Consider the following 25,983-nt stretch of genomic DNA (forward strand, 5'->3'; position numbering starts at 1 on the left):
GATAAGCTCTCAGACGCGTATCAACACTTTACAGTCTCCGAAATCTTATCCATATTGATTTTTTTTGCGTCGGTGGCTTTGCGTTTTGGCTTCGGAGCTGAAATTGGATAGGCCTGAAATATATGGATATTCATTTATCAAAAGATTTTTATATAAAGAGTATTTAATCTACTTGCATTCGGAAAAAAAAAACTTTAATGAGGATATCTACGTAAAATATATTTCTTAGAATAGGCTCTTTTTTCTCACTCGTTGAAAGTTTTATAAAAAAAAAATCTAGACTAGTTATTCTAGGACTATGCCTTCTACGCCGTTTTGATTTTATCCATGACGTATATGACAAATAATTGAAGGCACATCCTTGATCGAAAAAAAACAATTCTTCTTTTTAAAACAAAAAACACGATCATCCTTAGTGTCAAAAATCGTCAAGCACAAATTCACTAATTCTATAATCTCGTAATCAAATTATTTTATTATTTAAAAAGTCCGAGATTATACTTAAATAAATATTAAGAAGAGTTTGATATAAATGTCATTCAATTATTCGTGCTGACCGCAATAAACTGTATAAACGCCAAATCTATATACTTTTTTTTTCATTCAATTTCGATAATCCGAATCCATTCGAGAATCAATCTACTCTCAAGGATCTATTTTTATTTGCAGATATCTGTTCTCATTTGAATGGTTTTTGAAGTCGCGTTTAATTAAACGATTAGTTAGCCTTTCGGCAACGTTAATAATATCGCAGCAATCAGAACTGAGCAAGTTTGTATGACTCGTTATCAGACACTTTAGAAATTTTCGTCGATATCCCAATCCCGCACTAAGTTGAAAACTTCGAAATCGCCGTTGGGTACCTCGGATTTATCAGGTGCAACTAATATCTCGGGTCGCAGTGCCACACAGTCTTTTGGCGAGCATTCGATGCGGCCTTCGGATCCGCAGCTGCATTCGACGCAGTTCCCGGTTGAGTGTGGTAGTATCTCACCCTGTCGATACTCTCTCCCTATAATTCAAGTTTCATGGTATACGAATTTTGTATAAAAAGGCCGGAACCGCATATATTCATATGAACGCGCAGCTTTTATAATACATAAAAGAAAATATAGGCTTTTAAAGTATATAAAAGCTCACGCTTTTATCTTGCGTTGAGATACTATGAATATTAAACGTACTATTGTGTGTACCGAGATGATGTAGGGTACGAGAGAAGTAAATTTTAAAACAAAAATTTAAATCTTCAAACATTTATATAATAATTATGTTATAATAAAACCAACTTGGAAAATAAATAATACAAAAATAATTCTAGAAAGCTATTAAAATTAGATTAAATAAATAAGTGTAATATACATATATTATTTAATAGAATAATATATATTATCTAATAAAAGTAGTTTATATTTCTTGAATATATATGTAGATATAATTAAATTATTGTGTATTGTTTGTGACAAGGAATATCGATCAATATAAAAAGGCTCTTAAAGAGTGATATTCATAGTCAGTTCTTATATTCAAGATCGCGTCTTAAGTAAGTTCTGTCTTGAGATATCACGAACCAATCACAGGGTCGCATTAACGTCTTAAGACATTATTTAAGACGATCTTGAAATAAGAATCGACTATGAATACCGACCTAAGATTTGTTAAATTAAAATATTACGATAATTAATTAGAAAGAACAAAAATTAATTAATACCCATCACAAGGCAAATGGTCGGTACAGAAGGCGTTGTGACTGACAAAGTGGTGTTAATTTCTATGTGCCCTTGCTGGCTAACTGACGAGTCAAAATTTCCGGAAGCCTCGAAGTCTTCCATAATAATGTCTGTCCTCATTTCCAGTGATGAAGTGTAATTGCTTTCCACTGTGGTCGATCGCGGAGAAGATGAGCCAAGCGACGAGACGATGTTCGAATTATAATCTTGCCACCAACAGTAAACTTCACCGACGACGCACAGGCAATGTGAATTCGAGTCATACGATGGTATCTGAAGAGCAAAAAGACGCTTTTAGAAAAAGAGTTAATGGAAAAAAATATTAAGAAGAAAATGCTTAGTTTGCGCAGAAAATTGGGTCCTTGAAACTATCCGTTTGAAACAAAAAATTTACAAAGATATTTGATTAATATGAATGTCGCAATAGCACGTACCAAAATTGTCAATAGATAGTAAATTACAAAATCGCACGCGTGTGTCCAAAGTTTAGGTATCAAAATTAAATGTTAATTTTTTTGATAATTTTATTGCATAAAAAGTATGAAATTCTCAACAAAAATATTTGCTCGAGGTACGTAGCCAATCATGTGTAGAATAATTCCTGAAAATTTCAGATCGATCAATTAGTTTTTGAAATTTTCTCTATTTTACCTAGAAAAAGCCTGTTTTCATTTCGTCCCCTATACTAACTAAAATCAACTATAGGAAATATTTCAAATTTCGAATTTCTCTCTGAAATTCTTCTTTTTATTGTATATTCTTTATATACATATTTTCTATTAATATAATTTATTACAAAATTGAAAGTTTCACACTAGAATAATCTCTTAATATTAAAACGTTAAAAATTTTGAAATAATTGTAAATAATATAATTGTAAACGAAAAGCTTTTCACGGACAAAACTTTAGAGAGCTAAATGGATTACACAGTTATATTCATCAGTTTAAATAGAGTTTACTGTAATAGAATTCTGAGAAAGTTACTTACAGAGATACGAGGCTAAAGATTTTGAAGCTGTGATAAATGATGATCCTTCTCAGCACTTTCTCAACACTTAATAAAAAATCAATTCAAAGGAGATAGAAAGGGAGAGAAAGACGAGAGAAAAAGAATTTTTACTAAACGTGTAAGCACAAGCACGTGATTTTTGTTTTTTATATGTAATTTTTGTTACTTTACATTTAAAATAAAAAGTATCTGTTATCTTTAACTCTTCGATGCCATTTCTAGTGTGATATATCAGAGGTTACTGTTTGCTATGCTATATTTTTTATTAATGAAAATACACACATTTTACTTATTATCATCATATTCCTGTGTGATGTCCGGTATTTCGATTGAAAAAAATTGTTACATGTTTATTTTAATATTATTTTTCTCGCAGTATTCAGCGTGATAGATACATGACAAAGAGATATCGAGTGGTACCGAAGAGTTAATACTCTTTATTAAATTTTTTAAAATAATTTTTGATTTATTTATTTATTTATAAATTATTATTTATTTATTAATTCTTGTAAAAATTGGAGATATCAACATTTTCACATTTTTTTCTCTGTAAATTTCCTTTCATAATATTGGAAAAAACTTTTCTCTATGGAAAAATTGCCAGTGTATTTTGTTAGCCGTTACCGTTTGACTGTGAAAATAGGAATTTCCGTCTACGATGCACTTTTTGAGAAATGGGTCCTCTGTCGTGACGTCATCATCGCTGTCATCCCGAAACGTAATATCATTTTCATCCAATAAAGCCTGACTTGTCGCTCTCATAGGTGCTGTAACCGAAATCATAAATGAAAAATTCATCAAATTGAAGGATTGCTTTTCTCAATGTGTTTCAATAAATTTTCTTCCTTAGTCGAATCACTATTTATTAAAAAAAAAAAAAATAACGATGTGATTATTTTAAATCACTTCGTTATTTTAAATCAATCTGTAATTACAATCGTCGTACAATTTATCGCAGCATGACGCATTCCCTTAACAATGAAATCGTGCCAAATTAGACGATCGTTTTAATTGAATACGCTTGCGGAAATTTGCGCGTATGACACGAACGCATATCCATGTGTTCCACAACCCAATTTCATAATTAGAGCAAGCAATTACGACTGCGCCTTCCGCGTCTTAGGGTGACCTAAGGTCCCGACTTACGAAAATGATCTTTTAAATAATCTTTTATTCTCGATGTAAAAAAAATTGACACAGTGGAATCAACATATTTTTTAAACTTAGATATTTTGTGTGATTCATATCACAAGATCAGGATCTGTTAAAAATTTGTTTGATTTCAAAAATCGAACTATTTTTTTATATTCTCCGAACTTTTAGAACCCATCAAACTGAATTATTTGATAAATCAATGTAGGAAAAAATTTACAACTTTTTGAAAGTTGCAATTTTTTTTCCAGTTATACTAATCTCGTGCAATTATGCAATAATATTGCGTATTCATGTTGAAGCTAAAATATTTCATTTTGTGCGGAGAAAACTATTTGTATATTAGGTCATTATTTTAGACAGTCGTGAAAGTTCATCGGACCGTCGTTCGATCGGGCAGGATTGAACTAATAAAATTGACGTAGCCTCGATGTTACATTTAAGAGTTAACATATAAATCTTTTTAAAAAACATTACTTTAAAAAATAGAATTAAACAGTTAAAAAAATAGAAGAGGATGTGCTTTAACAAGTTCAACAATTAATATTATATATTTTTTTGAAACTAGTCCGCGTTAGAATCATCTGATTAATTATTAAACAAATATTATTCTTTTAATATTGCAATTGAAAAAAACATTCGAACTGATCAAAATATCTTGTACCCAAAGGGGCATGTATTGATCTTGGGTCTTTCAGATGGTGAAATCTATATAGAAGCGACGAATGTAAAGAGATATAAAGCGTGGTGTAGGTAACGAGTGTAACAAGAGATCGATACGTGAAGAAAATAGGATAGCACATTGCGCAAACAAATAAATATTGTAGCCACGTGATGAGTTTCGAAGCCCTGGGATGACACTAGGATGTTAATCAATGAAGCTTGTAGTTAGAACGAAAAAGTCAATTTTTTTCATTTTATATACAGACAATGTGCACTTATGATCTTTAATTATCTAGGACACTAAAATTGCGGATTATAAACAATTCAGTTAGCGAATTTATGTGATAATTAATTTTAACGTACTCAGAAAATCTATCATGTCTTGATATCTATGCAACTTAAAATATTCAAAATTATATCCATTGATTTATTTAATATTGTAGGATGTTATTTATTTATAATATTTATTATTGATTACTTATCTTCGATATTATGTACATTTAATATCTTCTACAAAATTCTACACATGTGAAAGTTTCATTATACAGATGCAAAACTGTTAAAATTTTGCGTCATTTTGATGCATAAATAGATTCAAGTACATCAAGTACGGGCGCCAAGTACGTCAAAATTGGTACTTCACAATAATAAAGCATTTGTATGACGCCATGTATATAACAGATGTCTTTTGAAGTAGATATCTTTTGCTCTACTTATACAATATTGATCGTATAATATGCAATAATATCACCGTCATAATTTACCTTCGTATACAAAGTATTCCAAATAAAATATGAATTTCTAAAAAAACATTAGCAACAAATTTACTTTTTTAACGTTTTAAGCTCTTTGAAATAAATTGAAAACGTCGTAATTCTTTTTAAAAAATTAATTAAAAATGGTCTAAATAACAATATTTCAAATTACATGTTAATTGGATTATGGGATAATTATTATAAAAAAAACAACCTTTCATAATGTTCATTTTTACAAATTTATAAATGTATAATCTTGTTATTTAAAAAAGTAACAGATTTTTCCGAGCGGTATTCAATTAATTTCATTCCATTCATTTGTTACAAAATAATAATTATTTAATTTCAGTAACTTCCTGATTGTCATTCCGCGTATAACTATAAAATTAGAAGTTTACTGCACGAGCTCTGAATTAAGTACAGTTTTTTTCTAGGGCAAATGCTTGCTCAGTTACCGCAAACGAACGCAAAGTAATGAGTGACTTGAGTTTTTCTGCTCGACTATTCTTGCGACTCGTTGCAATTGTACAAGTCATTACGTGAGCGTAAAGAACCGCTATTCAAAAAATTCCTTTTGTTTCTAACCATGTCTGACGAAAGCGTTTTTAATTAGATTTTTAAATGCTTGTGACTATACCGCAACGTATATAGCATATATCAATACAATACAACAAACTGCTGTGCGATATTTTCTGTATTCGGTGTGTGACCCAGAAACATTTATCTGCAGAATCTAATAATCAAATTTTGGAACACTATTTGGAACTGCCGTTTTAAAATTTTGTACTGTTTACAAGTGTTTGAAATTTAAATGTAATATATGTATGTTCATTTTTTAATTAATAAAGATTTAAAAAATTTATTAAGTAAAAAAGATTATTTTATTCTTACGCGTATGCTTACATTGTAATATAAATATGAAGTTAAAAATGTTCGTTCGTCTCAAAATTACTTTCATGAATTACAAAGAAAATTTAAATTATCAATAAATTTTTAAATAAATTGTTTTTTAGAAAAAATAGATGTAATATGTATAGTTCTGAGTCACACAATGTGTTAATAGTGCCAGTTAATTAAATAAAACATGCCCAGATAATAAGATTTAATACTAACAAACAGAACAAATGTAAAACGGCCAGAAAATACTAACAAACAGAAAAAATGTAACGACGTCTTTTTAGCATTTTTTTAACGAATCGATTCTTGAACTGACAGGATGTACATTCGAAGATTCTTTTGAAATCGCGAACAATGGCTCCTCGTTAGCAAGGTGTCCGCTAAAGCGTCATTAATTCAGTAAATCAATTGCGTTGCTTTATCTTCGCTGTCCTTTATCTCTTTCCGCTACCATATGAAATTAATTAATAGGTAACCAATTAAAATGTGTTGAGTTAATATTAATTGTTATTACAGTTAATCGTACCATTAATTCAATATTAACGGACTAATTTAGTCAACGTGTCTGTAAATCGTACAATATTTTTATGCATATTAAATTCAAAATATCGGTCCATTTGTTTTAAACAATAAGAAAAAAATAAATCAGTTACAAAGGAATAATTTTTATAAATTATATTACTGTACACTACATTGAACGCACATATAATAAATCGTTTCCAATTAAGAATACGTCTCAGGTACGCATCGACTATTGTAAATGTGCAAACGGATTTACAAGTACTGCGATTACTTAAAACATATTTATAAATGCAACATCGAACGGCGGTAATAAGCGCTTTATCTACAGTATACAGCGACCACCGATGTCGCATAATCTGCGCTGAATTTTATCCATTATTACGCATGCACCAGATACTAACAATGTTATAATGTCCAAGAATCAATTTTCCTCCAGATATTCAATACCTTTGAAGACTGAAACATTGACAATATTAGATTATAATTTTGTATCAATATTAGATTATCGCCCTCGATAATTAAATGTTGGTTGTATGATGTTATAATTATCAAACAGATAATAAACGACGTTTGGCAACGAATAAATAAGAATATAGTATTTCACGATATTATAATATATTATCGTAAAGTAAACAAAAGAAACTTTACGAGTTATTAATAATAAATGTGCTTATATTTAAGGAAAAGTTTATTTTCCAGGATTGCGAAAAGTATCACGTTACTTATGACATCATTACAATTTTCGTTACTTTTTTGGTAATAATAATAAATTCAGCCGTTATTTTTATCATTACTTCAATATCTCATTATTTTTATAACTTTTAAAAAATATATATCACATTATTTTTAATTGGCAAGAAATATTTTATAATAAAAATTTAAATATTGAAAAATGTTTTGTACTTCATATCTAATATAGATTGCATTTCGATAATTATTGCTAATACTGAAAACTGTGGTATACGTATATGTAAAGTAAAGTATACATTTTCAGTATTAGCAGTGAATATTTGAATACACTCATCTTAATAATAATATTAATATTAAAAAAAAGTTTGATAAAAAATTTTAATAAAATCTGAGTTCGTAAATTACAATTTAATTTCTAAAAAATTAACATATATTAAAAAATAAGAATATTAATGTACAGAATTATCGAAGATGTATTAGATATAAGTTTAATATAAAGAAAAATAAAGAATCTTGTTATATAGAGACTAGCTTAGAATTTTAAGTTTTAAAAAATATTGAGTATTAAATAATGTAATTTTTAAATCTAACGTTTTTACTTTAACATTATAAAAAATAATAAAAAAGTATCAAATTACTTCCTAAATAAATATATACCTAAAAGTTTAAATTAAATTAAAAGTAAATTATATTAACTCTAGAACATTATAAAATACGATACAGTATGTTATATTTTACAACCATATTTTACAACGCGCGCCATTTTTTCATAGCATATGACAAAAGGTTTGAACGCTGAGAGAGGAAGAGGAGTTATAATAAATCTCTTCCACTAATTTCCACAGTGTACAATATTTATTACTCTTATCAAACTTCAAAGTTGCCACAGAGTACAATATATTTAGTTATATTTATTAGTTATATTTTGCGAATGGCAATAAATTAAAGCTACGGTATATAATTAAAAAAAAACTTGCATATATATTATAAATGCTGTTTTAACCGTGTAGAGATTTTAATTAAAATTATAATTAAAATTAAATTTTAAGTAAAATCATTGTTTAGAAATTTTGAAGAAACGGCAATAAAGTAATGTATCTGATATTTAGAAAGGATATAAAGAAAGAAAAGAAGAAAAAATATGATTCTTTTTAAACAAGAGATTTGTTCGCATTCCTAGAAATTTTTTATTTACTTTTTTCTAAATATCTCATTTAATTAGAAGATAAAGTGATATTAACCAAAAGGTATAATGGCTCCTTTTAATGCATCCCCATTATTAAATGGCAAATTCTAGTGATTACTTTGAAATTATTTGTTCAGTAACTCACCATTATACCACGACGCTAATATATCAATACACAATAGCCAGCATTTATTATAAAGCATTTATCTTAAGTATTTCAAAACGTTTTTAAGGTTTGATATTTAATTAAACTTTAATATTTAATTGCGTATTATCTCTCATTCTTCTCAAACGTGAGCATATTATTACATGAATATATTACATATTTGAGTATGTTATTTATTTAACATTTTATTTGATTGTGAACCCATTTTAAATTAAGTAAAATTAAACAATAGCTTGGCATTAAATACTAACATGGCATTAAATAATAGCATAGCATTTTGCTAATGTGGCCTTCTAAGCGTGTTGGTTACTGGCGGTCTCGAGGTTTTCATATCAAAATATAATTATTCAATGAATTAATTATAGTTCTGTTAATTTATAGTTTATGTTATATGTCCTATAGATTTTCAGCAGAAGGAATTATGTGTACATTTGCAAATGTTCTGCAATATTTTACTTTTTTGTTAATTTTGTAATCAAGTAGTGTTTTTTCTTATACAAAACCAATTTCTGAAATCTGTTTTTGTGAAAGATCACATTATCACCCTTGTGGTAATAATATGGCCTCCCAAATTCTCTTCTAGCATTGTCGTAGTATTTTTATAAATAATATTCTAAGTAATAGAATATTTTGTAACTTTGACTTCAGAATGGAGTAAACAACACTTTTACGAATGTAATTGCTACGTTTTAAATTTAAATATTTATTATTAATCAAGTTATTGTTTAAAATATAAATAGGGGCTATAATCTCCTCTATCCATCTTCTCCTCTATCATCAATTATTAAATCAAATTAACCGCTTCGTTATATCTCTTATATTCTGCTATATCGATTTTTAAAAATTAATGTGTTTTAAAAAATCATTGAAATATGGTAGAGACATATTTTTTAGTTATTTAAAAAAAAATTGAGAAATTTGGAGTTAATCCTCACAGTATTATTTCACATGAACTTGTGAGCGTTTACACGAAGTTACAATTCTGCATACACATTTATTTTCCGAGGGTCGGATTTAGCTCCACGCGATCAAATCCTTCTCTCAAATTTCAACACGTGCACTGTATTTGTACATTTTCCAAATACAGAATGCGTTAAACGTAACAACAAAAAATAATACATTTGATACAATTTAACAATAGCAAAACGTAATAATACATTTGTTACAGTTTAATAAATACAAAATAATAACATATTTTCTCATTGAAAATTATAATTACAAAAGCGGCAGGTTTGTGCCGGGAAAACATATGTATACCTGCGAGTACGTGTGCATTCGTACTCACCGGCTATTGAACGGGCGATGTGATAGCGCATCAGATAGCCGACGACGAGCAGCATCCGCTGGAGCCTCATCGTTTCGGATGGAATTCCGCGTGGAATACGGAGAGCCGGCTAATCGGAGCGCCGAATCGGGGAAAGGCACGTGAACCTCGTGGCAGTTCGTGGCGCGACTACCCCCCTGAGATGAGGGCTTCGGACGCGCGTATCTCCCTCCGCGTTTTTTTTTCTTTTATCTACGCTGACATTCGTCAAGGCCTTGAAATGGCCTTGGAGCACGGTGACCGTCGCCACGAAAGGCAACTCTCTTTCCCCCGGCAACCCTTCGTCCTATGTGTATGCGCGGCCACCAGTACTACAGTCAGCAGTCGACATTTTCACGCCACGCACGCCAAGGTCCAACTGCCGAATGGCCAATCCTCGGCTACGGCAACCTCGGCTCGCAGGTGCAGCAGCGGGTCTCCAACGGCGCCTCGGGAGTATGCGCACGACGTGAGCCGTCGTGTCGCTTTGGTCCTCTCTTCTTCTTCCTGCAGCATCATCCCGGCTGTATTTGATACTTGAAACAGCGGATTTTCCAAGCACGTCTTTGCAGCCTTTCTTTGCAGCCAGAGAAAGAGATTTAAGAGAGTAAATTAATTTTTCGGGTTAAAAAAAATAACAATATTTGAACATTTATTTGAAGAAGACTGCTAAATTGATTTGTTCGAATTTTATGTAATTATTGAATATATTACGTTTAATAAGAAAATTTATTTTTTTGTGCAAAAATGTCAAACAAGACAATATCAGTCATTGATGCATATGTCATCATTGATGCACCTATTGCTACTTCTGTACGATGCATGTATGTACATCTCCATGGTTTGCATGATTTATGTTTGTACAATGTCTGTATATAATGTGAAAAATCAAAAAATTTTCTCATAAAATAGCATTTAATTAGCCAATATCATTCAAAAAATTTTGATAATATAGCCTCTGAATACGTCCTAAAATCAATTGCAAAACAACAAATATTTGTTATAATAAAATTTATTGTTATAATAATCTTATAATTGATTTTATGCAGCAAAATGACTATATTTTTCTGCAATTTTAGGCCAATAACTTTTAAATAAGTGAGCGGATCCAATTAAACTTTTGTACAAATATTCATTATTTTTTATTTGTATATATATATATATAATCAAGCAAACAAAAAAATTAAATAACTTTTAAATCAATAAGGGCCGGTTGTTCTCATCTTTCGGTAAATTTATATGTAAATAACAAGATTATTCAATTACATGTCTGGCAATTTACCTAATGCATAAAATTTACCGAAAAGTGAAACAATCGATGTTCTAAGAGAATTAAATTTTACACAGACATTCAAAGGTAATAATAGAACAATCATGTTTTTGTATCTTTGGTACTGTTTTTAGATGTAGCACATACATCTTTAAGGGAGTGAGATTGGATCGTATTATTGCAATGTGCTCTTCAATTAAAAATTGATCTACAGAATGTTTAAAATACTACAGTTATATCTCGATATCTAGGAGTAGCTGGAATTCTAAAAGTACTACGATAAAATGGAATATATAGAAGGATAAAAAAAGATGATACGAGATCACGACGTACTATGTTAAAATGTTAAACATTTATTTATAATATATATTTTCGTGCATATCTGTTATTACCTATTGTTAACAACTAATTCTTTTTTATATTTTTCAGTATTAAACAAAAAAAAGTCGCGACTGCCGAAACCCGGGATTGAACCGGGGACATTTAGATCTTCAGTCTAACGCTCTCCCAACTGAGCTATTTCGGCTCATACGTGCGATCTTCATTAAAAGCCTGAAATGTTCTTTACAGTATACGTATATATAATTCATGTATTATTTTATACATACAAAGATAATGAGATTTAGAAATGCATACATAAATTATATATACATATTCTTTTATTATAAAAATTATTGTAATTATATATATAATTGTGTAATTCTTGTTTGGTCCAGCTTTTAATTTTTTATATTAATATTTTTCGAGAAATACTAACTGACCAACGAACATTAAATTCCTATTGTTAAATTTAGACGTCACAAAATGCTTTATTACTTATAAGAAATATTATGAAAATAGAAAACAAATTCTTTTTTACGTTTTAATATATATTTTATACTTGTTTCTTACTTTTTTATTGCACAAGTCTTGCATAATATGAAATGGAGCAATGTCAATTATTGATATAGTGGTTATTCTCGGATAAATTAATGCGTTGCAATCATTGAAATTTTTTCCAATATTTCTTCCGATTCTAATATCCTTCGAATATCGATCGATTGATAGTCAGTGCACGCTGCAAAAACGAGCATTCTTATGATACACTAAGGTTATTTACAGGAGAAGAGGGGAGGGAGAGCTTGTTTTAATTCATGGTCGTGATTCAAGAAGGATTTAAAAGAAACGACTTACAGGGCCAAGGCAAAGCATTCCGACAACAAATGCGTGTCGATAACAGAAATACACAAGGTAGTATAAGTTAGTTAGAGGCAAAATAAAATAATTTATAATTATATATGTATAAATAAACTTTATATATATCTTCTTTATTCATACATGTGTACATATAATTATATATAATAAAAGAATATATACATATATATTATCATATATATACTAATATTATAAGTGAAAAGATTAAAAAAATAGATTTTGAATTCGCTCATATATGTCCAAGTCTTGACGTCTATTTTTCCACTTTTCTTTTTTTTCTTAAACAGTATATCTATATAGCACACTTCATTCCAGTAATATTTCACATTGCAACATTTTAATAATATTGTAGTAATATTGTAAATATTGTAGCAATATTGCTGAAAGCTTCTGTGCTATACAAGTACATTTCTACCGGAAAACATAATCAATTGTTGAAAAGGAAACATTCTCGCGGATAATTTTTCGTTAATCCGCCGCACCAGTTCCCACCGACAACACAAAGTACCCAAAAGAGAGACATAAGACGTCTTTGGCGTCTAAAAGACGTCTTAAAGACGTCTTATGTCTCAATGTGTTGTTTGGATATTTTCTGATTTTTTTTTTATTATATTTGAGATAAGTACATGAAACGTTTAAACTTTGAACAGTATATATATATGCTATTGTTATAAAATAGTGTACATACAATGTATTATTACAGGTACTTATAACATTAAGATTTTCTTGTCTCCTGGTTGTCTGTGATCATTACACTGCTGGATATCGTCAGAGTCTCGTATAGCTCCAATGTTTTAACGACGATGTGAACTGACGGATTATTTTATATAAAGAACTTTTCCTCTATAATTGAACTTACTACTGTATATAACAAGGTATTTTGAATTTTAAGTTTTGTATAACAAGCGTTAAAGATTTGATATTAACTGCTTATAGATATTATTTTTACAAACATGAAATTGTTACATCCGAGCTTATTTGTTTATGCAAGTTTTGACATTACTTATGGAGGGAAAAAGTCACCAGTATCTATGACTATTATTATTATAATATATTCAGACGTTATTATTTAATGTTATATATTCAGACGTTATTATTTGTTAATTTTTAATTTGTTTTCTAATATTGAAAATGACTCGATCGGAGTTGAAACGTTTGTTTGTAATCTGATATATATTATTAAATAGTTTTTGTAATCTCTGATAATATTAAATAGTCTTTTGTATGTATATCTGGCTCGTTGCCCAACTTTATGTTTTGATTAAGATTTCCGCTCTCTTTCTCGGTGCGTTGACAATTTAAACATATGTGTAAACTTCAACATGCTATTTCAACGTGATTCTTGTGACGTGCGACAAACAATAATCTTCTGTCGTTTAAATCTAAAATCGATAAAGATTTATCACACGTTTGAAGTAAATCGCCTTAAACTATTTATTTGTCACGCAAGAATAAAAGTCACATATTTCAAGATCCATTTTTTCAATTTTACATCTCTTATTTATATATTATACATATTTTTATTTGCTGAGGTAAATATTAAAACTCGTACGACATAGACGCCTTCCGGAAATTTTAATCCGAGTCAACTCTAAATCTCTCGGAGTGGCCGGAGTACGTACATATAAATTTGCAAAGTTGGAGCAGATTTATGCTTCACCCGTTTGTGTAAATAACGATCGCGGTGTTTCGAAAGACAGAGAGTAATATTGCGGAACGCGACATGGGAGAAAAAGGGAGACGAGGACGCGGCGACGAGGCTGGACGAGGCCGTGCGCGCGTGCGACGCTCTTCCTGTGACCTGTCTCGGGTTTCGGGGCTTAATTGCCGATACACGATTACACGGCGTCACGGCGATCGGTACGTCACTACCTATACCGTGCTCCAGCCCCGCACGCCGCGACGCCGCCGACCCGGCCCGGCCGATCTGACCGTCAGTGTCAGTCGTGTTTCGTACGCTTGACGTGACGGACGTGAACGGTAGTGACGGTACGCCGAGTGGCCAGAGGCCCAGACGAGCGCACGTGGAGGCATTGGAAGTCGCGGTAGCGAGCTACCGTCCGTTCGCTCGTCGCAGGGAAGGAAGGCAGGAAGAAAAACGGGAAACGGCGACGGCGACGCGACGAACGGCGCGATGGCTAGTCTGAGGCAGACCCCGCTGACGTGCAGCGGACACACGAGACCCGTGGTCCACCTCGCCTTCTCCGACGTCACTGAATCCGGGTACTATCTCATCTCGGCGTGCAAAGGTAACGGTCGGGAAACTTTGTTCTGTTTTGTTCTACGAACAGAGCGAGGTGTCTGAATAGATCGGCTGACTGTCGTCGCGTTTGCTCCGATTTTTTCTTCCTCTCTTTCCTCTTGGATCTTGATCGTTTAAACCGCACGTTCGATTCTCGATCGCCTTGGCCCGATTCTTTCCGGTCGCTCCCAAGGCTCCGTGTCTTTTCGAGGTTAGACGCGCGTGTTCTTGACGGGCGCGCTATATTTTCCTGCCTGTTTGCGAAGGCAGCTCGACATTTCGAAGGATTGAACAGGATTAACGTGCTCTATGTGATACTTTAATCATGGATTAATTTATTAGCTATTTTTTTTCTAATTCTTAGGTTTAGAATAAGATAAAAAATAAGTTTAATCGAGATTAAAGCAAATCTTTGTTGGTAGAAATAAAAATGTTGATTAATTTAATCTCAATTTAATTTATTTTTTGTTTTTTTTTCTAGTTTTAAAAATTGGAAAGAGATAGAGAGTAAATTAAACTAAAGCTAAAGTTAATCTATAGTTATAGAAATGGCTAACGTTACTACAAACATAGTCGTTTAATGAATCATTCATATTACTGGTTTATCTTGGTTGAGATTAATTGAAAAAATTGTTGTAGTACATATTGATATTTTTTTCTATATATATTAACATTGAATATTATATATACAGTTATATATGCAGTTGTTCAATGAAAGGAATAGTTCTAAGCTTTTAACTTTTTTTTACAAATATTTTATAGAATATTTTATATTAGATAAATATATTATTATACTTTTGAAACCTAAAAAATGTATTATTATATTATAATATATCTAATATAAAACATTTTTATTCTTTAAATTTCAATGTATTATCGATTATATTTTTGGAATTACTTGGAGAAATAGAATTTAAATATCTTTTCATATGTATTTGTTTCAAAATATATATATTTATCAATGATACATTTAATTATTGTAAATAACATTATTTTTATATAATAAAATATTTTGGAACAATGGTTTTTTTCAGATGGCAAACCTATGTTACGACAAGGTGATACTGGAGATTGGATTGGTACATTTGAAGGACATAAAGGAGCAGTGTGGGGTGTAGCATTAAATCCACAGGCTACTCGAGCTGCAACCGGTGCAGCAGATTTTAATGCCAAAGTCTGGGATGCGATTAAAGGAGAAGAAGTTCATTCTTTTCAACACAATCATATAGTTAAATCTGTCAACTTTAGTACCGATTCTAATCATCTATGTACTGGTTCTAATGAAAAGCTTGTACGCATTTATGATCTTAATAAACCAGAAGCAGCTCCACAGGTAAAATTGTGTATAGATGTAAATTAGTAATGATTAAACATGATCAATAGTAAATATCTGAGTTAATTTAAAACATCAATTTTTCTCTCTCTCTCTCTCTCAGATCTTCTCAGGTCATACAAGTGGTATTAGGCATGTCACTTTCTTTGACAATAACTCTGCCTTAATTACCTGTGCAGACGATAAGACACTGAGGGTATGGGATAGAAATAGTGGGCAAGAGGTTAAGAGATTAGATTTCCCAGCGATTCCTAGTTCCATGGAAGTATCAAAAGATGGAAACGTCATTACCACTACTCACTCTAACATTGTTACCTTTTGGAATAGCAAAGAGTATGTAATACTTTTTCTCTTGTAAAAAATTGTTATAAAAATTCTTTGGAAAGTTATCCTAGAATTTCAGTTTTTCCTTAATTTCGTTACAGTTGCAATTTATGAAAGCCTTCTTGTCAAATTATCCAGCATCTAACATAAAAATATTACATATCAAAATCATATTAAAAAATTTTTTACTTTTTTAATTTTTTAATAAAGAAGATTAATGTTATTTTCAATTTTTTGTCAGATTAACCAAGATAAAAGAATTTATGGTCCCGACTCAAGTTAATAGTGCCAGCCTGCATCCAGATTGTACCATTTTTGTTTGTGGTGGGGAAGACTTTAAAATGTACAAGTTTGACTACAATACAGGGGCGGAACTAGGTAAAAATTTTTGTTTATCTTTTCTGATTCAGTAATTTTGATCAAAAGTTAATCCTGTATGTAAAATTTGCAGAATCGTTTAAGGGACACTTTGGACCCGTACATTGCGTACGCTTTTCACCGGATGGTGAATTGTATGCTAGCGGATCCGAAGATGGTACTTTGAGATTATGGCAAACCATAGTCGGTAAAACCTACGGATTATGGCGCTGCATAGAACAGACTCCAGTAATACAAGAAAATATCGCCGTGATTAATAACAAACAAGAAGTTCCTGCCAGTTAAACTTGAACCTCAGAGAGAGAGAGAGAGATAAGGAAATCTTCAGAAGTTTTCCGAAAGCCTAAAAGCAGACATCTCAAATTAATTTGGATGAATAGTCTGCAAATAAAACACGTCGAATTTGTTATTTGGGCAGGAAATTTTTGTAAATAACTCGTCTTTTTAGAAAGAGATTGCTCACACCCCCCTTCACTGTGGCCTTTATTTCCAAAACTAAAAGTGAGAGGACCAATTCTAGAGCTCGTGGAGGCACGCGGGGTAGGATTGATATTTATATTGTGAAGAAAAAACAACAATAAAAAAAGAAATATTAACATTTATTAACATTATACATGTTATTATAATACAAAAGTAGATAGCGGTGTAAAACGAGAGAAAGAAAGACAAGTTCATAACGAACATTTGCATTTTTTCTGAACCGATACCGTCTATCATTCAAATATATGACATATCAATACGTGACTCGTATCACATACACACAACACACAACACGTAATATTGTGTGTCCACTTTGACATGCTTCATAATCATTCTCGATTTTAGTTTCCGTGGTAACGTAATATCATCATAATGTGCAACTCGACAATCCATTACAAATTTTGCTTGTATGCGCATTTCATTCCTAATAACGATAGATATTCTAATCCTTTTTTTTTAAGATATGAAATAATCCAATTACGTAAAGATACAAATCGTCTTTCGAATATTATTCAAAACAGGGATGTCTTAAAAAAATCTTAAAAGATTTCAGTGTCTTGTGAAACTCTTTAACTCTTAAGTGTTTAGAAAATCTATCTTTTGTGAATATCGAAATATTATGATAAAAATTAACAAAAATATTTACTTAGTATCTATGTATATAAAATAGACGAATGAAACAATAATAATGTAAAATATGAAAAAATATATTTCGAAAACATTTAAGAGAAATTTTCTATACATTCAAGACTCCGCAGTTTTTCTGTTCCGAATGATATTCAAAATAATTTGCAATTTTTGTTATAATTAAAATGATTCAATGTCTTAAAACCATCACTATTTATCCTAATTTAAAAAGGTTTTCCAGCCTTTTCACATAATAGGATTTGATCAAATATTGAGAATAAGTTTGTGATATATAGGCATTTCTGAATTTTAATTGTAAACAAAGTATAAGGATTTTGAAGACTTATATAGATATAAAAGAATGGACTTTAAAGAACCATCTTGAAATTAAAACGAAGTTTCACTATCATTTTTGTCTAAGAGTATGAAATGTTCATTAATTCTCTTTAAATATGACGTCACACTAATGAAAATATGACAACGCCATTTCCACTAGAATAATCAATATTTAAATTAAATTTAAATAATTACTATAAACAATTTTTCTTCAATATTTTCCACATAAATATTTATATTTATTATAAAAAAAATATATTTTAATATAACACATTACAGTTTTACTGCTTAAATTTTATTCATTATTTATTTAAAAAAACATAACATTGGCATTTTGCATTCTTTATACTTTCGTGTTAAGATAAGAAAAGTCACATGACTCCCCTCCACTTTATTAAGCTGGAGAACCTCTTTAAAGAAGTCTTCATTCGCGTGTCTTCTTGCTCTCTTTTATTTTTCGACAATATGATCTCGTTCTTCTTCCATGAATTAAATACTTGCGCCTTATCATCTATATTTACACGCCGACAGGTACTCTTCCTTTTATCTTCTGTTAAGTATTTCTTGCGTATATTCAAAACATATTCACTGTCTCTCCTTGTTTGTTCGTTGTATTTGTTTCTCTTTATGATATTGAGCTTGAGTACGGTTATGAAATATTGGGATCGTGTTTGTCATACAGTCTCTCGAAGTAAAGGCAGTAAAGGTGTTTCCTGCGTACAATATAATAATCCGTAAACAAAGAGTTATGAATTTTAAGTCTTCCCGTCTCTTTCGATTTAGCCAATGAATTGCGAGAGGTCAGGTAGTTTGAAGCCGTTGAACGAGGCTGGCGTCGGTGAATTTCTCAGATTATTCGTGTGTGGTGGGAAACCAGAAAAACCTGAGCCGCTAGGCGTAGTGAATTGTAGTCTTGCGTTACTTTCTGAGGCTGCTAAAACGAAACCGCATTGAGCGGTGCATACATCGTCCCGTAGAATCGCTTCTCGAGAAGCCTCTCGTAGAAGTTGATTGCAATCTGTGACTCTTAGCGAAGCGCATTGCGTCTGAAAATAAAGACTTGTTTTTAAGATCTACATTTCATTAGCAATTTGTTCATTTCATAACATAATTTATAACATTTAGCAGTTTATAGAAAAGATTGAAGAAATATAAACTAAGAAAACAAAGTTTACTTGATTTACATTTAGAATAAGAAAGTTTGAACTTTTTAGTACGTTTCTTTTTATTCAGAGAGTATACTTACGCCTTCATTGGTGCAAACACAGCTAGTGCAAGGCGTAGGGAAACCAGACTCTCCGATCGCGACGTTTCTTCCACCGATTTGACAGCCATGTCTGGTCTCTCGCCAGCCAGAGAAGTCCATATGGGGCATGGAGCTGCACGGTACGCGTGGATTTAAGAAATTACTGGGTAGATCAAATGCCGCTCTTTGCATGTCCGTCTGGTGGTCCATGTTCTCGCACATCACCTTGGACAGAGTAGTTTTGCGAACCTCTGCCAATTGGTGCTCAGTAAAGCGGATGTTCGGATCATCGGTCTCGTACCAGAAACGATCGCACTTTCTGGACTGTCTGAACTGAATAGCGATGATACAGGCGAAGGTGGGTCCGACCAAACCACCTTGAAGTGGTCGTTCGCTCATACCGCCCGGGAAGAGGTCGATGTCATCAACGGAGGCATATATACGTTTCATACGAGCTATCACTTCCGGCGCCATTTCTCTGGACAAATCCTCAAATGTGGTGGCTTTCTTCAAATTACAGAGCGCTCTGTAATGATTGTATGATGGTATTCCGTGATCGCGGGCTCGGTGAACATTTAGGGCTATCAAATCCACGCCGGAGTGCGGAATACCGCGTTGCTCGAATAGATGATTGGTCACTTCGCCGGTGATGAACTGATCCAATGTCTCCATCGGCGTGGTCACTAGGCCACGTATCATCTCGTCGATCATGTGCTCCTGATAGAGCATATCCGGATTGAAAAATCCGTCACGCAGCAAGATGGGAGGATCGATATTCTGATAGTTGCGATCCATGCGCGGCAAATGCGGTCGCAGTAAAGAATGGCCAATTCGGTATGCTGCGGCAGCGAACTCGTTGAGCACGCTAGGGTTGCAAGTGGGCGAGTATTCCTTGTAATAACCTTGGGGCAACAGCTTAAGACCATACAAGCTAACGGCGTTCCAGCCAAGAATTCTCGGCAGAAACTCATTGTACGTGATATGTTGCAGCATCGCACTAATGATGCGTCGTGTCTCCTGGAAGAGTTTCTCGCCGTCCCAGTGGGGATTTACCTATTCAAGAAGTTTTATATCAATGAATAAATTGACATTATTTTTACTCAATTAGCAAAATGTTTGCAGTTTGCCGGCAGATTTAAACAGTACATTCCCTGTAAGGTACAATTATTATGTTATATAAATACTAAAAAGGATAAATAATATTCATATGACATTCTAGGAATATGATGTGTTATAAGGTTCTGGAATATATGACAATGTAGAAGATTTTTTCCAATCCATATTTTTAAATAAAAAGAGGAGATTTACCTGCCGTAAGCCTTCCATCACGCGATTGTGTTCGCGTATCCACATGGTGTGCATAACTGCCAGCGCTGGTTGCTCCGAAACGCGGCCATCACCACCGATGAAGCACAATCCTGATCGCGCCTTGCATTCTGGATGCGTCGCCGATTGCGGCAGTAAATCCCTGCCGCGTCTTGGGTTCGTTGTGATGTTCATGCGACCGTTGAAACCGCGCAGGATGTTACAGATGCACGAATTCTCGCCATAGACTACCGACGCATCCAAGAAACCGGTATTTTGATTCACTTGTTCGCGTGGACCCAAATGCTGCTGGCCTGGCAACGACCTCATCGACGGGAAGCACATACGCGAGCCTGATGAGACGTTCACAGTAGGATAGAAGTGATCACCCGGCGGCACGGGGAACGGATTGCATTCGGAATGAACGGTGCGTGGTGAGTCGCACGGTCGACAACTGGGAATCGACTCCTGAAAGCCTTTGTGTATGGGAGTCATCGTCAAGTCATGATCCAGAAATTGAGCGAACTGCATCACCATCAGCGTATAACGGTTGTGCAAATTCGATATGTCAGGGTGGATCACGGTGGAGACTACCCGAGGGTTTGGCAAAGATGCGCCGGTGACGGAAGTCATTCTCGGTTTGGAAACACCGTCCTCATAAACAGGTGGCAACAGACGAGCGAAGGTTGTCAACGACTTGCCAAGGTTGGGGTTACGTAGATTGTTGCAGTGGCCCGATAGGGTTCGGTAAGGTGTAGTTGGATCGCATGGAGAATTATCTACGGGACATTCGACTTCCTCATGATGCGTCGCCTTTTGATTATGATTCAAGAAGCCGGAGATATCGACGTTCTGCAGCAGATCGGAGAACTCGTTCGAGTTGGGGAATCCTAGAACGTTCTCCGTGTTCTCGAAAACCTGACGTCTTCTACGTCGGAGACCGTGTACACCATTTAGAATCTCGTTTGTAGCCAATTCGTACATGATGGACGAATTGGCGAGCAACAGGGCATCCTTGTTAGCTTTCGAGAAGCTAGCTGCGGTGCCGGCGGCCGATTTCGGGTCGGCAACTCTCTGTTCTAGCCAAGCATTATACTCCAACTGCTTTCGCTCAATTAGCTCTTCCTCTGCTCTCTTTACCGCAGCGGCAAGCACCTCGGGACTGATCTCTGATAGAAGCTGCGTCGATTCACCACCCGTGCTCGTGTTTACTGAGATATACTGCATCATAGGAAGCGGCAGCGGTTTCTCGGTCCATGCCGCGACATTCAGAGATTCGTACTGCTCACAAGTAATCCTGCTGTTCAAATATTGGTCCTGTCGGATGAACACTCTCGGCTGTATCCTGCGAATATTGGTATTGGCGCACAGAATACTGGCGAGAGACACCTTCCTGATCTCGACCAGCTGCGTCACCGTTAGTCCTGAGGGTGGAAGGTCGTTCTCGTACCAAAAGCGGTCGGAATTTCTCATTGTCACGAACTGCTTCTTAAGAAGACACTCGAATGTTGGACCAACAGCAACACCTGTAGCCGGAGTCTCCAAGATACCACCCACGAGAAGATCCACGTCCTCTAAATTTGCGTAAATCGTACTTAGCAGATGCACGTGCTCAGGTCGCATTACTCTCGTTAGATCCGTGAAGTTTTCGATCTATATTGAAACAAATTGAATTGATTATTGCCGCGATTGGGTAGAGATGAGAAATGACAAAAATATACCCATTAAATTTCGCGTCTAATGAAATGAAGACTATCAATTTTATATAATTATAATAATTGCGAGCGATAATATTTTCAACTTATCCCTCGAAATTTCAAGATTTTTTGAAGACACGTCTATATATATAATTATTTTTAGATTATTACGAAATCATGAAATTTCATTTTATTATTTACTGTTTTGAAATTTAACTATTTATGTCATGGCTATAAAATTTTCATTAAAAAAAAGAATGGCGAACAAAAGTCAGCGTAAAACATGAAAAGTGATACATTATAAAAGTTTCGTTCATTATTTTTATAAACATTTAGTTATTTTAGGGAGGTCAAAAGTGATTAGTACTATTTATGTGTCTAAAAATATATAATTGATTTATTATGTGTTTATGATATATTTTACGTTCCATTAGATAGTCTCATTTTACTCTGCAAGGGCATGACTTAAATACAATTTCTCTTTATATTTTGTGGATAGAATTAAAAAATAACGATAGAAATGGTAGTAATACTTTAAAAATAAAAAATCATGCTGCTACCATTCCTTTATAAAGAAAAGGATAATAATAATAGAATTTGTCTGCAGTATTAACTTACCTTAACATACTCTTCTAAACAGTTAGTCAGATATTTGACGTATCCGGGCACTCCGTGATCTCGTGCAACGTGCATGGACCAGGCGGCCGCGTCTGGTGCAGCTGCGACGCCGATGCCGTTGGCAGAAGTGATAATGTGACTCTCTAGACCTCCTATTTTATCCGCACGCGTCCAAACAAGAGCGCGCAAAGCTGCTAGTGCTACTGCATTGTATGTACCAGCTTTGTTTGACGAGGAATAACCAGCGTAGAAGCCGTTTGCAAGTGGTCTGAGCTCGTGATCGACTTGTACGGCTTCCCGCAATATCGCCGGTATGTATTCGTTGAGGGTGACGTGCTGAAGCTGCGCGACGACGATGCGGCGTGCCTCCAAGAAGAGCTTCGCGTCGTCCCAGTGCACATTCGTCTCCGCCAATTTCTCCGCCACGCGATTATGCTCGCGCAGGAAGACTCGATGCAACAGGCCAAGCGCATTGCGATCGGTTTGCTCGCACAATTCGCAAGCGGTCAAGTTGACCTTACCGTCTTCGTAAGTCTTGATCAGATGCAACTTGTCGTCGGTAGCGCCATAGATACCGGTACCATCTAAATACGACGAGACACCGTTCATCTGCTCTCTCGTCTCGAACTGGCATCCGTGTACTGTTAAACTCGGCACTGATCGCCAGTAACGTCTGCAGCCGAATTTTTCATCGCGCATCTCGTAGCACTCCGGATGCTGCTGCACATTGGAGCAGCATTTATTCTCAGGACCCGTGGGGCGCACTATGGCAGCGATATCCTGCAGCACTAGCTCCGACCAAACACCAGACAGACTAGTCAAACCCTCGTGACTTGCTACTCTCGGAAAGGATGACAGAACGTGGGAGATGACATCGCTTGACGCGGGTAGACTGTGAGTACCCACCGACTGACGCGGTCTCGAGATGCCTGAGAATATATAAAAATAAGAGCTCGTTATTAGAGTTTGGAAACTTTGCTTCTTATAATTTTATCTTTATCTTTTCTTCCATGTCTTTATTTTATTTTTCTTTTCTTTTATTCTTCGATAAAAATATATTATATTTTTATTCATATTCTTAAATGCTGTTACTGAAACAAATTGATAGTCTAATAAAACAATGCCATTAAAGGTTATGAAAGTTTAAAATAAAGAAGGCAACATTAATTTTTCAACATCAGGATGCTCTGCTTGGTTATAATAACAACCTTGAAAATTTTTACGTTATATTATTTCTATAAATAATAATCTTCTTATGTTGAATAAATTTATACTTACAAATATATATTACATAAAAATTAGTTCAAATAATTTATTAATGAGAGAAAATATAAATATACATATATATGTGTGATTAAAAAATATGTTAATGAAGAAAGTTATATGAAATAATGGAAAATTATTATGTGTGTGGGAAATTATTATGATATTTACATCGTGTTAAATACGACAGTTAATTGTCTTTATAAAATACTCTCATGGGAAATGTATAATGTTATTTGTTGTTTCCAGATACGCGACTTTCGATCGTTCGTTTTTATGCCGTGGGTAAGAATAGTTTCTTCTTTAAATGAACTTACTTATTCAGGCAATTATAACTCTCTAATAGAAAGGATGAATGGCATTAATAAGATTAATGTAAATATATATACATCCAATCCCAAGTAACACTTAATGTCACAGAAACGTCAAATTAACATAAAATTGAGTTAAACTTTCATCAAGTCTCAATTAAGATGACGTCATCTTGTCCTTATCATGACGATCAAATATTATTTAGTATCATCTTCGCAACTGTTAACTCTAAAGAAAAGAAATAAAATGTTAGACTAAGAATGAGTTTGATGTGTAAAATTTTAAAGAATTTTTTTAGACCCTTTAAAAGCAGGATAAAAATAGAACAAATCTGTTATTGATGATACAATTGAGAATTAAGAGTCTGAGTCTACTAAAAAAAATGTTAGAATAATATTTTTTTATATTATATCATATATTTCACTTTTGAAAAAAACAGTTTCGATATTTTTTTATCTAATTAGAAAATTAATATTATCTTTTTACCAATTTTTTGCGATATAATTTTTTATGATGTTTCATACATTTGCGATAATAAATGTCAAGATTACGAATGGCAAGCGTAAAGTCGATCTAAATAGAAAGCGAAATTTTTTGAAAATGTGTTTATATAATGGAAATTAAAAAGTGTAGTATTAATGCATGGAATGTGAAATGATTCAATATGTGGAATAATGTATCGGCATGCGAATATCTAGCACAAGATATCAGTAAATACAGCAAGAATGTAGATTAACAAAATGAAATAATATAACAATTATAAAATTAACGTCAATAATAATACATTAATAATTATAGAGTAGGATATAGAGACACGAAGGGTATAGAGAGAAGTTTAACATGTAATAACGAATGGCAAGCGTAAAGTCGATCTAAATAGAAAGCGAAATTTTTTGAAAATGTATTTATATAATGAAAATTAAAAAGTGTAGTATTAATGCATGGAATGTGAAATGATTCAATATATGGAATAACGTATCGGCATGCGAATATCTAGCACAAGATATCAGTAAATACAGCAAGAATGCAGATTAACAAAATGAAATAATATAACAATTATAAAATTAACGTCAATAATAATGGATTAATAATTATAGAGTAGGATATAGAGACACGAAGGGTATAGAGAGAAGTTTAACATGTAATACACACACACACACAAGATGTGTATTAATAAAATTGTATACGAACAAATTTGATAGCATTTTAAACGCGGATGCACACGATGACTCACGCCGATGCTACCGGCGAAGGAGTCGCCAGAAGGCGGCTCTTCGTTGGGTCTCG

At 33.1% G+C, this 25,983-nt stretch overlaps 3 protein-coding genes and 1 non-coding gene across 5 annotated transcripts in view; 1 reads left to right on the top strand and 3 right to left on the bottom strand.

The window, feature by feature from the left end:
* Positions 1-544: 544 nt before the first annotated feature.
* LOC108765689 (uncharacterized) lies at positions 545-10,445 on the bottom strand. The gene is made up of 4 exons (XM_018514520.1): positions 10,054-10,445; positions 3,362-3,504; positions 1,709-2,000; positions 545-1,012 (listed from the first exon to the last, which is right to left on the bottom strand). Exons 1-4 carry the CDS (start codon positions 10,121-10,123, stop codon positions 798-800), a joined length of 720 nt encoding a protein of 239 aa, XP_018370022.1. The 5' UTR covers positions 10,124-10,445; the 3' UTR covers positions 545-797.
* A 1,349-nt stretch (positions 10,446-11,794) lies between these two features.
* TRNAF-GAA (transfer RNA phenylalanine (anticodon GAA)) lies at positions 11,795-11,867 on the bottom strand. Its single transcript has one exon. It is a non-coding gene; the product is annotated as a tRNA-Phe (tRNA).
* Positions 11,868-14,404: 2,537 nt separating this feature from the next.
* On the top strand, positions 14,405-17,417 carry wmd (serine-threonine kinase receptor-associated protein wmd). Its single transcript, XM_018514536.1, has 5 exons — positions 14,405-14,784; positions 15,812-16,110; positions 16,214-16,443; positions 16,676-16,812; positions 16,886-17,417. The coding sequence occupies exons 1-5, from the start codon at positions 14,670-14,672 to the stop codon at positions 17,095-17,097; spliced, it is 993 nt and encodes a 330-aa protein (XP_018370038.1). The 5' UTR covers positions 14,405-14,669; the 3' UTR covers positions 17,098-17,417.
* Positions 17,418-18,570: 1,153 nt separating this feature from the next.
* Positions 18,571-25,983, bottom strand: part of LOC108765697 (uncharacterized) — a 41,130-nt gene continuing 33,717 nt past the window's right edge. Inside the window, exons 5-8 of one of the 2 annotated variants that reach the window (XM_018514534.1) lie at positions 23,122-24,050; positions 20,810-22,459; positions 19,502-20,554; positions 18,571-19,301 (exon numbers count right to left, since the gene is read on the bottom strand). In XM_018514534.1, the coding sequence (XP_018370036.1) occupies positions 19,035-19,301; positions 19,502-20,554; positions 20,810-22,459; positions 23,122-24,050 (3,899 nt within the window). In that variant the 3' untranslated portion in view covers positions 18,571-19,034. The remainder of the gene's footprint in view (positions 19,302-19,501; positions 20,555-20,809; positions 22,460-23,121; positions 24,051-25,983) is intronic. The other variant, XM_018514535.1, reaches the window with a different exon arrangement.

Source organism: Trachymyrmex cornetzi, unplaced genomic scaffold (assembly GCF_001594075.2).
Source record: "Trachymyrmex cornetzi isolate Tcor2-1 unplaced genomic scaffold, Tcor1.1 scaffold509, whole genome shotgun sequence".
Classification (NCBI taxonomy): domain Eukaryota; kingdom Metazoa; phylum Arthropoda; class Insecta; order Hymenoptera; family Formicidae; genus Trachymyrmex; species Trachymyrmex cornetzi.